Below are 13,930 nucleotides of genomic sequence, written 5' to 3'. Positions count from 1 at the left end.
CTTTTGCACAGAAAAGGAAACCATTAACAAAACAAAGAAGCAACCTACCAAAGGGAGATGATGGTTGCAAATAATATACCCAATAAAGCATCAATATTCAAAATAAAGAACTTAGACAACTCAACACCAAAATAAAGCAAATAATCTGATAAACAAATGAGCAAAGAACCTGAACATATATTTTTTCAAAAGACAACATAGATTATCAACAGACACATGAAAGGAGGCTCAAAATTATTAATCATTAGGGAAATGCAAATCAAAACCATAAGGAGATGTACCATCTCATACCAGTTAGAATGGCTAGTATCAAAGACAAAAAATAACAAGTGTCGGCAAGGATGTGGAAAAAAGAGAACCATCGTGTACCATTTGTTGGTGAGAATGTAAATTGATACAACTGTGGGAAACACGGATATTTTTCAAAAAATTAAAAATAGAAATACTATATGACCCAATAATTCCACTGTTGGGTATCTACCCAAAGAAAACAAAAACACTAATTCAAAAAAAAATACACTCCTACTTTTTTTCTTAGCATTATTCACAATAGCCAAGATATGGAAATAATCCAACTGTATACTGACAGATGAATGGATAAGATGTGATGTACATGCACATACATATTACTCTGTCATCAAAAAGAATGGATTCTTGCCAGCTATGACAACAGAGATGTACCAAGAGAGTATTATGCCAAGTGAAATATGAGAAAGACAATATAATTTCATTCATATATGGAATCTAGAAAATCAAAACAGACAAAAAAACACAGGGACTCGTAAATACAGAGAACTGGCGGTTGCCAAAAGGAAGCAAAATAGGTGAAGGAGATTAAGATGTACAAATTTCCAGTTATATAAAGTAAATGTCACAGAGATGAAAAGTACAGCATGAGGAACACAGTTGATAATACTATCATAATAACACTGTATGGTAACTACACTCATCAGAGTGAGCATTAAGTAATGTACAGAATTGCTGAATCACTATGCTGTATACCTGAAACTAGCATAACACTGCATGTCAACTGTACTTCAATAGTTAAAAAAAAAAAAAAAAAAGATTGGAGGAAAGAAAAAAACAAAAACACAAAGATTGAAGGAAAGAAACCCAGTCACCCAGTTTTCACATAAGATCACAAAACAGGTAATTCCTGTTATACATCATTTCATCTCCTGGGCTCCAGCAATTCCAGCAACAAAAATCCACAAGTTAGTGGTAAATAGTAGATATTTTTCACAAAGAAATGCTACTCACATCTGTAACATACCACACACCCACTGCATTCCCAGAAAACATTTCTAAAATAATCACATAAAGACATTGAGTGCCCACCTCTGTTTCCTTTTCTTCAATAATATTTACAAGTCCTAAGAAAATATTTTGTAGTTTGATCAAAAATGGTTCTGGATAAATTGCCCAATCCTCCCATGCTCTGAAGCAGGTCATTACCCGTTGCTAAATAAATAGGAAAAAGACAATGAATTATTATTTAGGGCAATATATCTCAAACTTTATCTCAGGATAATGGCCATCACAATTTGCTGAATTTTGCTTTAAACCAACATCCTTAACAGAAAATAACTATCATTATATTTTTAAAAAATCAATGTCACCTCCTAACTAAAAGGGAATAAAATTAGAAATAAGTATAATGAAAAAGAAACAGTAACTGTTTGTTTGGTTCTTGACCACCTAAGATTAATGTCCCATATCACTAGTGGTACACATGAGGCCACACTCTGGGAATAAAACCTTAGACATTTGTGAAAATTAGGTATCAAGGTAGTTTTGATATTCCTGAATTCCTTTATGGTCCAATGAAATACTTCCTGATTCTGGCTAATACTTCTTCCTCTGTCCCATCTCTAAACTTTTCTATAAGCTCTGATTTACAGTCAAAATTTAAAGTAAAAGAATTTTTAAATGGAGTTGTTTAAATTCCCTAAATGATGGGGTCATTGGGCATCTTCCCAGGCTGAAAATTTCCTTAATAGAAGTCTTCCTCCCATGAAAATAGCATCTATTTATTCCATTACATGCAAGGTATTTTGTTTGGCTTTTCTTAACACTGGTCCACAGCTAAAAGATTATAAAAAATAACTAAATATACTTTCTAAACATGAATAGCTAAAAGCATGTTCCTACTCCAGCCAAATTATACATACCATTCAAAACAAGTGATATTCTGAATGGTTTTTTGTGAAAAGACTAATATTTAAAACATTTAAACAAAACACTTCAAACTAAAACAAACACCCAATCAAGTAACACTACATAATATATTTCAAACTTTCAGACATTTTTGATACTAAAGATAAAATGGCAGTAAATTTTAAAACAATAATTTCTGAAAAATACACAATGTGTCTTAGACTTGTCCTATGTACTTTTCTAACCCTCCAATGTGCTTGCCAGCCCCTACCCCGTTTAACACTAGGGAAAAAATAAAACAATAAACATACCTTGAAGTTTTCAGACTGTAAATGGCCTTGAATTGTACGATAGGTAGCATTGAGGTCTGAAAATATCTGACATAACTTTGTTTCAAAACTGAAATTCAAATAATATATATTTACAATAGAATTTATTCAAAAAATCCGTATCTATTTCAGCATGCTAGCCAATGAAAACCTCTCTAGAACTTTAAAAAAAAAAAAAAAAAACCTTAAAAATAAATTAATCAAGTAATTCTTTAAAAATCAAGAACGAGGGGAGGAGGGCGGGGGGTGGGAGTGAATGGGTGACGGGCACTGGGGGTTATTCTGTATGTTAGTAAATTGAACACCAATAAAAAATAAATTAAAAAAAAAATCAAGAACGAGGTGTCTTAATCCTTAAAACTGTAATTAAATGCCTTAACCTAAATTACTCTCCTGCAAAAAATTAGTTCCCTTGATTAACAAGGAACTTTACATTTAGGATACTTTCTGCTACCTAAACTGACCTCTTTGTTTTATAATATAGGAAAAGTAACTTGTCCAAGGGAAAAAGAAAAAAAAAAAAAAAAAAACCTAATAACAGAGCTAAGATTAAGACTCATATCTCCAAATGTCATTTCAGCATCGACTTCTGGAGAAAAGTCTCCCTGATTCATAAACACCAAAAAGGAACTCTGAGGAGGAAGTATATATTAATTACAAGAGAGCAACATAATTTCCTACTGCCTCGGAAAACAATCACAGTGAACTACACCAATACAATGATGATCAAAAGAGAACATAGCTTTACAAACAGTTCATGTTCTGTCTTTGGTCTCTTCCTTTATGCCTGCCACTATTTCTATTGTTTCCGTTTATTTACTACACAAGTGGCTAAATGTTCGATAAAAATAGTTATTTTTTAACTCTTATTTGTTCTAGTATAATTTATCAAGAAACTGATATGAAAACTTTCTATACATTAAAGTGGTTTAATGAATGCAGCAAATTTTTTAGAAAATTCTATAAACTAAGAAAAAATTCAAATTATTTATTACTGAGACTATTAACTAACAGAACAGTCCTCTTTTTTTTAATTCCTTACCCTTAATGTTTTATTTCAGGAATATCAGCTTACACCATTATACTTACAATTTTCTATAATATGAAGCATTGGCAACTTTGGCTGAAGAGTTATACAAAACATCAGAAACCAAATATAATCTGGCAATCTAGAATACCAAAAGATAACATAAAAGAGATTAAAAATAAAAACCAGCAGCAAATAATGTATCTAGAAAAAATTCAATACTGAAATTTTTTTGCAATCAGTGGTGTAAGGCTAATGTTTAGCTACAGTAAAAACAGCTAATTAGAAAAGTTATAAGAAACTCAACATTACCAAAGCCACTACTTTGGCAGGGATAAAATATGTAACTTCTTTACATTTCAACCTGTTGATAACCTGTATATAGAATTAACATAACAAGTTTCCCCAGAGAGGAGGAAAATAAGACTACATGGGAAAGATCTCTTCAGTCAAGTTCTTCATGCAAAAACAAAACAAACAAACAGAAAAAAAAACCACCAATTTCAATCCAAAAAGAAATCAACTATTATCTCTCTTTTACTTAATTAAATGTTCCATAAAGAGAAATCACTTCCATACCTTTTTGGGGAGGGGTGTCTTTAAGATGGACAATGACTCAGTAATGCAATCCACTATTTCTTCAGCAGCTTCAGCATTATTAAGACAGAAAACCATTGCATCTCCAATATCATTTTTCCTTGGAGTTAACCCCCGTAGGATTTCTTCTAATTTGTCCCTCTGTCTGAATACAAATGTTTTTAGCTTATAAATATTTACAGATATAAATTTCAAATTCCATTATAGTTTCTGCTCACAAACTAATTTCTTTAAAGCCCAGTTGGATAAAATTCTGAAGACTAAATTGTGTTAAGTCTGATTTAAATCCCCCAAATAGAATACATTTCTTTGAAGAGCTCATGGGGAAAGAATATTTCCTTTGTGAATAAAGGATTCCAGTGATTTTTAGTTTACAAATAAAGTAAATTTTAAATTATGGGCATTTGTTTCAAGAATGTTTGAGAGTGTCCCAGTCCTATTACCCCATTACAGTGGGGGGAAAAAAAAAGGCCTCCATGTTCTTCACTCTCTTTTGAAGTCAGTTACTTTAGCACTTCTGAAATAGAACAGGCTAAAGCAGGTGCTGGCAAACTTGGTAAAGGATCATACAGTATATATTTTAGGCTTTACAGGTCATATAGTCTCTCTTGTAGTTACCTGATTCCACTGCTATTAACATGAAAAAAGCCATAGACAACATATAAAGGGGGTAGGGGGGATCATGATTGTGCTCCAATAAGTCTGTTTACAAAAACATGAGACAGCCAGATTTAACATACAGGATGAGTTTGCAGATCCCTGGGCAAAAGTAATGATGAAAATACCTCTTCAGAAGCAAATATGTTTCAAATACATATAGCTCTGCATTAGCAAATGCTTTTACAAACAATGCATCAATGCAGCTAGTATTCAGAGCATACGCCACAATCTTTTAGCCGATTTTTTCCCATGAAGCATACAGAACTTCCTCTTAATACTTAATAGTACTTGTTTCTGCTTCTTAAACCAGACTAACTTCACTGTACCCATGCTGACTGAACTGAAGACTAACAAATATGTTTTCATGGTGGCCACACACTGCAAACTCTTGTGGAAAGACTGCATAACCAACCATCAGACTTCACAAAGCTCTACAGTAATTTTTTCTTCTTTAATGTTGCATTCAGAGAGCCAAGAATTCTAAAGGTCCCAAGATAATTTCTGTAAGAATCACAAATACTTCACTGCTAGAGAATCATTGCTAAGAGATCACCACCAACCGATGAGAGGTTTAGAAGGTTTTTTATCAAAAGGAGAGAAAAAGGTCAAAAGGACACACACTTATACTTGCCAGGACATTTCAAATTACATAGCACATGATGAGAAATGTTAATATTTTAATCATTCACACAAGTAAAAGAAAAAACATTTTATTTTAGGGCTAACATCTCAGTAAGACCATTAATTAAAGCGATTATTAAAGCAACTTTTCTGAATATGTAACAGGAAAAGAAAAAATTCTTACTCTTCCTTAAGTGCTCCCTTTTTACTGGGCTCCTCTACAAAAGCTTCTGTTTCTTGCTCTTCTGACATCCCATGCAGGTATGGATTTAATGGTGGTGGCCTCCAGAAAGACCCATTTTTGAACATACGAAAATCTTCTGTCCGCCACTTAGTTGGAGAATCTCCCTAATAAATGTCCAGAATGTTATTAGAAAGGCAAAATATCTCAGAGCTAAAGTTAACAAAGTTTTGATTCCACTTACCTGCAGAATAGAATAAAGCTTCCACCTATAGTAAACATGGGCTGGTGTCTGGTTTTCAAATAAGAATCTAAAACAAAACAAACAAAAAATTAAACATCATACACTTTAACAAAGAAATGTCTTCAATTAAATGTAAACAAATGAGAAATATTATTTGCCTATTTCATTTTAAATAAAACCAAAAGCAAAGATCCCTAAAAGAAATCCTCACCCACTGCCTTCTGCCATCTATTCCCTTCTTCACCCTAGCCCCCAGACTGCCTTTGTGATGAACATTAGTTCTCAGAAGGTATGTATGCATCTTACTGAGTCTTACAACCAATTTTATTGAACACTTATGTCAGGTATTATATATGGCAATGGATTTTCCCAAAACAGAAATTTCAAAAGGAGCGGGTTTTAGAAGACTTAGGAGTGTTAAATAAATGTCTTAGATACCATACCTATCAGAAGATAAGCAATTTTCTATAAAGCTCTATTGTTCTACTATGAAGAACTCTTTCACTGGAAAACATAAAGAGTAGTATTTTCCTCCCAGAGACTGCTAAAACCAATGTTATTTAATTAACCTAAATTAAAATCAGATGGAAAACTGACCCAAGTACATCCAGTCTAATTACTAAAACTACCTTCTCAACCCATTGCAAAAATCATCACACACTTTTAGAACTTTATTCTTGGAAATATTTTTAATTCCAAAAAATAAGTTAAAAGTATTTTTTAAGTGCACACCTGAGGATAAAAAACGTGGTAAATACATGCAATGGACTAGATTCAGCTTTAAAAGGTAAAGAAATTCTGATACATGCTTCGACATGGACAAATCTTGAAGATCTGCTTAATGAAGTGAGTCTCAAAGTACAAGGACTGAATGATTCCACTTATATGAGTTAACTAGAGTAAATAAATTCAAAGAGACAAAGTAGAATGGTGGCTACCAGAGGCTGGAAGACCCAGGATATAGAGTTACTGTACAAGGGGTACAATGTCAGTCATGGGAGATGAGAAAATTTCTAGAGATAGTGGTGACGGTTTGCACGAAAATGTGAACGCACTTGATGTCACTCAACTGTACATGTTAAAAATGGCAAAAATGGTACATTTTCTATTATTTGTATATTTTACCACAATAAAAAAAATGCACACCTGAACATAGGATTGTTGATTTCTCTGTTCATAATCATAGCTTCAAACATTGGCCCTTCACGTACAACAAACTCTATCATTCGATGTATCAGGGCGAGCAAATTCCTACAACAACAACACAGTTAAAGAAAATGGATTCAGACCTACCACTATATAAAACTATACTTGACCTAAGTTACTATAAATGTGCAGAAAAAGATTATTCTGCTGACTAATACAAAATTTTATGCCAAAAAATAACCTGGAGCATATGTTAATGCCTTGTGCATTAAGAGGGAGTGGGACAATGGGGATAAGGGAGTGGGAGGGGAAGGAAAGGTGAAGGGAAGGTGGGAAACCACAACACAGCTTCATAGCAATAAATATTTTTTTCTAAATGCCACTTAATTTTATTTTCCAAATGCAAAACATTAAATTATGAATCACAACTAATTGGAAAGCTGCAAATATATAAAATCAGTAAACTTACAGCTTACATGTTATCATAGCCATCTAAAAACTTACACACTATCTCAGTTTTAAAAGAAAATATTCCTAAACCAAGCACTTTTGTGGTGGTATTGAAATGTTATATACATGACTATAATTTGTAAAAAATGCAAAACTAATTAACAAGTTTAAGGCCTGATTTAATAAAAAATCCATCCAACTCTAGTGCTTTTCTGGTACACATACAGCAGACAGAGTTTTTATTGAATCTGACCTTTAATGAGGCAACATCCCTTTGGATCACACTTCAAATGGTTCATACAACTCATGACATGTATAATTCTGCCTGAATATTATGACTCAATGAAGCAATTATATTGCCAAAGCCTTAAATGGAGTCCTCTTTCCAAAATATTCCAAAATAAGGGACATGGTGAGATGCCTTTCCCATTTTTCAGAACAATTACTTTCCAATATTTAAGCCAAAAAGAAACTTCAATTTTTTAGTAGTCATTTTATTGGCTGGGTTCATAAGAAAATCTTTATTTTGAAAATCTAGGTTCTAAAATCATGTGACATAAAACACTATTTTAGACATTGATTACAGCATCTAGCAAAAATGACTCAGCTTATTATAAGCTGCTTTTGACTTCTCACTTCACCAGTCCCCAGCATATAGAGTAAGCAAATGGTAATTGGGAAAAGCAAAAGGATATTGGCTCTTGGTACAAGGCACACACTAAATTACACCTTTAGCATTCCCAGCTCAAATTAAGTTCATGTAATTGCTAGAATATAAATAGATATGTAGTTATAGAATAAGACAGATTTTTTTGGCTCTATAATGCCCTGCTTCAGAGTACATAAACAATAAAATAATTTATCTCATGGTCACTGTAATTATTTTCTCACAATTCAAACCAACCTACTTAAATGAACACTAAAATCTCTATATGGTGAAAAAATTTAATTTTTTTGACCTCCACTAGGTCAAAAAAATTATACGAAAGTTTAAATCTTTAATAAAGGGGAAACTAATATTTAAAACTATTAATTCAACCTCAAATTGTTAAAACAAACAAAAAAGCATCACTGAATTTTATATCTAAAAATTACTTGTCTTTCACAGAAGTATTAATTATTCTGCAAATATGCAGCTCTTGATATCCAAATGAGAATGTATTCTCAGCACCCATATAGGTATATTATTTTGAGAGAAGGGAGATAATGTAAACTTATGATTCAGTTCCAAAACTCCTGCTGGTATATGTCAAATTCAAGTGAAGGGATATTTTATGCGAATATCGTAATATATAAAATCAATTACTGGGGGACAAATACTATACATCCAGAAACTTGTATGAATTAAGTCAAATGCAACTTGACTTGAATATTATAAATGAAAAATGGTTTAGCAAGTTTAAACAAAGGATTCACTGTAATGGTGAGTTAAGAAGCTTCAACAAAATGTATACTCAAATTTTAGTTTAGAAATAAGCTGAACCACTGTAAAGCTACTACTGGAATATGCTTTTTGAATGCTACAAAAATACTTTCCTCTGAATGCTTTATCAGTGGAAAAATAACCCACTATAGTTTTAAACAGGCTTGTAAACTGGTAAAATGTATTTTTAGAAAATTTAAAGTTTAAAAGTTTTAAAATGTTTCATGTGATTATTTAAAATCAAAATCTGACAATTAGTTGTTACTAGCTTGAATTCAAGATTATTAAAGAATTGTAATCACATTTTTATTTAAAGATTGTGTATTTAACATCATTTTTAAAAGGGTGACTTTTCTATCAGAATGAAACAGTGTAGTACAAAAAGATGATATATTTTAAAGTGCATTATTTTATTTTAAAATGGCAATTATCTTACTCTGGGCAACAATAACAAAAAAAAAAAAAAACCAAAAAATTGTCTCTAGTTATAATAAAACCACATTTATTGGAGTCGATCGTACCAATGTCTGGTCAAAAACTGTATACTTTCCCAATCCATCCCATGATGTTTTCCTGGTCCCCCGCTGCCGCAGACAGTTCAGCTGGTGTTGCTCACCAAGGCCAATGTCAAAGAGAATTTGGTATTCTTTTGTGTTCATTTATTATTCAACCAGTGTTGTGTTCCTGTGTTTGGGAAAAGGCTTAGCTTGACTGAGCAAGAGCATACCTAGAGCATGAATTCTTCTGCTTTATCATTATGTTGAAAAAGAAAAAAAGGAAGAAAGGAAAATAAAAGAATTCCAAACACCTTTGTTACCACGAAAAAAATTTCTAGTATGTTCAGTGTTCATGAAAATAATAGGAATTCCTAATCAATTAGAAAAAACCAAAGCTATGCCCTTCCATAAGGAGAACTCAAACTAAGGTTGCATATTAAACACAGTAATTCAGGAACCAAGAGAAAAAAAACAGATTGGGTCAAATTGTAACATTATATGCAATTTAAGATACATTAAAACACCTATTTTCCCATCACAATAGTCTAATATTATCAGGCTAACAACTCCAGATTAAATCAAACACATTCTAACTACTAAAGCTATAAAATTCCCTACTTTGACAACAATAAAAACAAAAAGATAATGACATAAAATTGCAAAGTATACTAGAGTTAGTCACATATCCCCCCAAAAAAGTACTGGGAAGGAACCATTGCTCAGTCAAGATATTACCTTTTCCTCAACACCAGTTTTTTTTTAATTCAGAAGGGGATATTGTCTATATTTAGATCAGTAATAATAAAGAAAAACATGTACCTTTCTGTTGGGATAACCACTTTGACTATGGCTTGCGACAGAGTCTGTATATGAAGTCACATCAGATAATAAACATAGAATATGTGAGTATTGTTAACAAGTAACAAGCAAAAATATACATAATGCATTGAAAACACTACACATCTAATCACAAAGTTTTGCAGGCAATCACTGCATTTGAAGTAATTATACACTAAGCAATTACATAAATGCAAATGGATGTGTTCAGTGAACAATAACTGTTCACCAAATGCAAAGAATCAGAACATTCCTGCCAGAATGCACATCAATGCACTGAAATAGGTACTACACCGAGAATTATCAGATAAAGATTTTAATTTGTGAAATAATTAACTGTTTGCCTCTGACCATACAGTTTGCTACTTTGTTCCCAAGCCTTTAAAACCAGCCCTGTCATTTTAAGTGTAATTATTTCATAATAGAACCAACAAATTCTTATAAACTTGAAATTAAGTTGGTTTTATGTTTAATAAAAAGAAAATACTCACCCTTTGCTTTTAACTAGAGCAGTTAACTGTTTTAAAAAACCACATACGCTCTCAAATACTCTAACATCTCAGATCCTGAGAACTAAGTTAGCTAGCAGCCATCCAAACAGTTTAACTATTTAGGTTTTTCTAATTGAAAAGTCACTTAACCAAATACAAAATATCACTTTCTCAGAACAAAGTAAATTTAGATACTGCACTTAAGCAAACCTGGATACAACAGTGGACAAAAGGGAAAAAAACTTAAGTGGTCAAAAAAGGAATGGTAGCCACAAATAAAAATATGACCTAGTATTTCAATATAGGGTTTCCATGGGCTAAGGCAGGGAACACATCTACTTATTTCTTTCAGAGTTGTCAAACAGAATTACACACACACTTTCTATAAAATTATTGAAAAGAAAGACTACCACAGATTTAGTATTTACAAATTAAGATGCGGCCCTATGTACATTTTTTAAATTACCTTCTCAAAATCCTCCTTGTTTTTAGGTGGCGGTAACATTGGAGCATTGGGGTTTTTTAACCTCTCTCTAGGCTGCGCATTAAAAGGCAGTCCTGATGGAGGTGGGGGAAGTGTATGTTCCATCATAGAAGGCGGAATGTATATTGGATGTGGAGGAATAGGCACAGCTTTACCCCAACCTAACTTCATTTCAAAAGACATAATCATCTTTCCTACAAAAAAGAAAAGAAAGGTCACCCTGGTTAACTCTCAAAAGAAAAAATTTCTGTTAATTTGAATTATTTTTCATGTTTAACCTTTCCAGTTCTGGTCCATTTTCCCCCTAGAGGTGTTTTGTTTGTTTGTTTTAAAGATTTTATTTATTCATTCATGAGAGACACACAGAGAGAGAGAGAGAGAGAGAGAGAGAGAGAGAGAGAGGCAGAGGGAGAAGTAGGCTCCATGCAGGGAGCCCGACATGGGACTAGATCCCGCGTCTCCAGAATCACATCCTGGGCTGAAGGTGGCGCTAAACTGCTGAGCCCCCAAGGCTGCCCCCCCCCACCCCGAGTTTTTATAAATACTTTTCAGAGCCAGGAAAAAAAGTGAATTCTATAGTAGACAATAAAAACTTTCTTACCATTTAAATTTTTTAAAGCTCTTTCAGCATCTCTTCTATTCATAAAAGCCACAAAGCCACAATTTCTCTCTCTTGCTCTTTCTTCATCAGTTCTAGGCCACATAATTTTCACACTGGCTAAGGGTCCAAATCTTCCAAATTCTTGACAAAGCATTTCTTCATTCATCTATTAAAAAGCATATGAGGGGTTTTTTTGGTATGCAAATAAAAGGGGGAAATTCTATCCAAAAGCAAGCAAATGTTTACAAAATGAACAGTGAGACATATCAATGCTACAATTTTCCACTGAAGCACCAGGACCTCTATACAGTAAAATCTTGCCCTCAGGTGACATTCACAAATCTTTTCATACCAGAAACACAAGTGTTCAGGGTGAGGAGGCTTGGTGGCTAAATAAATCAAAAGTACACCTCTATCTAGCTCTCCTCCTGTTCCTTTTGAGATCTTGCATATTTAAAATAAGCTGTTCTTCGGCACTGGTTTGTTTTTGCATTTAGCAACGTTTATCAGGCAACAGTGATTATCACATTTAAGACAAGTAAAAAATATATGTTGGTAATGAAAGCAAAAAAAAAGATCTGATCACTTTCTCTTTTTCCAATACCCAACATTATCAAGAAGAGAGAAAAGAGTAAATACACAATGAGGTCCAAAACATACATAATTTAAAAGAGCATATTATGGATAACTACCACTACATTCTTCATAACACAAGTAACGCTGAAGTGAGGAAAAGAATTAAGAAGAAGCACAAATTACTAGTTTGCTATCGTGAAAAGAAAAAAGAAAAAGGATATCATTAAGGAAGCAAGCTATGCATAAGGTAGTCTCAAAAGAGCACTGTCCACCACAGATCATGATTTGATAAATAAAAAAAAATCAGTACACAGTAAGACATTTCAAATTCAGACAGTCTAGTCAGAGAAAGACGAGATAAGCACTGTGGCAAGACAGTTCAGCCATATCAACAAGCCTCAATTTTATAAGATAATTTTAGAGACTTCTATAGTTTCTGAAGTTCCATCAAGTCTGCTTACTTCAGGTGCTTGATTTTATTTTTTCATTGACAAGGCAGTTTTCTTCCATAATTATAAAAAATATGAGCCAATGTTCATCTAACTTTTCTAATATTACCTGTGGATTAATGTTTCCAAGATATAAATTAGTAGTGCTTGGATCTCCTACATCATGTGAGCCAGGTGCATAATCATCAAGAACTAGGACAAAGAGGGGGAAAAGAATTATAACCTGCAAACTACAAAATTTGGACAATTTCTATTAATTAAAAAAGCAAAAAACTGTATTACCACCAGATGATCTATTTCTTCTGGAAGGCGCATCCACTTTAAAGGAAGGAAAAGAAAACAGTTCTTAGTTTTTTAGAATAGTTAATCACAAATATAAACATTAAAATAAATGCCACTTACTAGAACGACGCTGACCATCAGAATCTGACTGAGGAGGCTCAAATCGGCTTAACCTGCCTTTTGTCTTATGTCTCTCATCACGCTCTTCCTGAATTCTGTTGAAAACATTTGTTATCACTAATAATGAGCCAAAAGTTGTTCATTCACAGTTATTAAGAATATAAGTTATCCAGGTACCATGTTCATATAACTTGAAATATTTGTAAGTAATTAAATGCCAGCACTAACAACCGAGATTAGAAAGAAAGTCCCTCAGCTATTAGTCATGAGCAAATTTCTGATATGTCATGCAAGCATTAGAATACAAAACCCACTTCTAAGGTGAGGAGCAAATTCAACATTAAAACCACTGAATCTGTCCTTTCTTGGTTAAGTTTGCTCACTCCTCACCCCTACCTCAGTGACTACATTGTTTCCACTGCAAACAGGACTCCGGACATTAGATAAATCAATTGAATTGCATCCATATTTTGTTACCAATCTAGATGCTGGATGACATGCTAATACATTTTCAAAAACACCCTAAAAAAATCACTAATATCTAAAGCAACTTCACCATAGGTAAGGGAGTTAGTGATAGCTAACTGGTACACTATACCTGCTTCTCCATACCTGCTTCTCTAAGTATCGGCTCAATATACCTATGATAACCATTCTCCATACTATAAAACTTACTGTTTCAATTCTTCTTTGAAGAGTTCCAAATTGCTTTTTTTCTTTTCTTTCTCCCCTTTCTTCAGTGGCTATGAAGGATATGA

The 13,930-nt window shown here is 33.0% G+C and overlaps 1 protein-coding gene across 4 annotated transcripts in view; it reads right to left on the bottom strand.

The window, feature by feature from the left end:
* U2SURP (U2 snRNP associated SURP domain containing) overlaps positions 1-13,930 on the bottom strand; it is a 54,258-nt gene that overhangs the window by 20,139 nt on the left and 20,189 nt on the right. For 2 of the 4 annotated variants that reach the window (XM_038571118.1, XM_038571120.1), the window contains exons 7-20: positions 13,848-13,915; positions 13,173-13,267; positions 13,053-13,088; positions 12,880-12,962; positions 11,746-11,911; positions 11,127-11,338; positions 10,152-10,195; positions 6,963-7,067; positions 5,817-5,883; positions 5,576-5,739; positions 4,093-4,255; positions 3,576-3,655; positions 2,469-2,556; positions 1,339-1,461 (exon numbers count right to left, since the gene is read on the bottom strand). In XM_038571118.1, the coding sequence (XP_038427046.1) occupies positions 1,339-1,461; positions 2,469-2,556; positions 3,576-3,655; positions 4,093-4,255; positions 5,576-5,739; positions 5,817-5,883; positions 6,963-7,067; positions 10,152-10,195; positions 11,127-11,338; positions 11,746-11,911; positions 12,880-12,962; positions 13,053-13,088; positions 13,173-13,267; positions 13,848-13,915 (1,494 nt within the window). Of the gene's footprint in view, positions 1-1,338; positions 1,462-2,468; positions 2,557-3,575; positions 3,656-4,092; positions 4,256-5,575; positions 5,740-5,816; positions 5,884-6,962; positions 7,068-10,151; positions 10,196-11,126; positions 11,339-11,745; positions 11,912-12,879; positions 12,963-13,052; positions 13,089-13,172; positions 13,268-13,847; positions 13,916-13,930 lie in introns of those variants that run through there. The other 2 variants (XM_038571119.1, XM_038571121.1) reach the window with 2 other exon arrangements.

The sequence above is a fragment of the Canis lupus genome, chromosome 23 (assembly GCF_011100685.1).
Source record: "Canis lupus familiaris isolate Mischka breed German Shepherd chromosome 23, alternate assembly UU_Cfam_GSD_1.0, whole genome shotgun sequence".
Lineage (NCBI taxonomy): Eukaryota > Metazoa > Chordata > Mammalia > Carnivora > Canidae > Canis > Canis lupus.
This window is presented reverse-complemented; position numbering and strand designations above follow the sequence as displayed.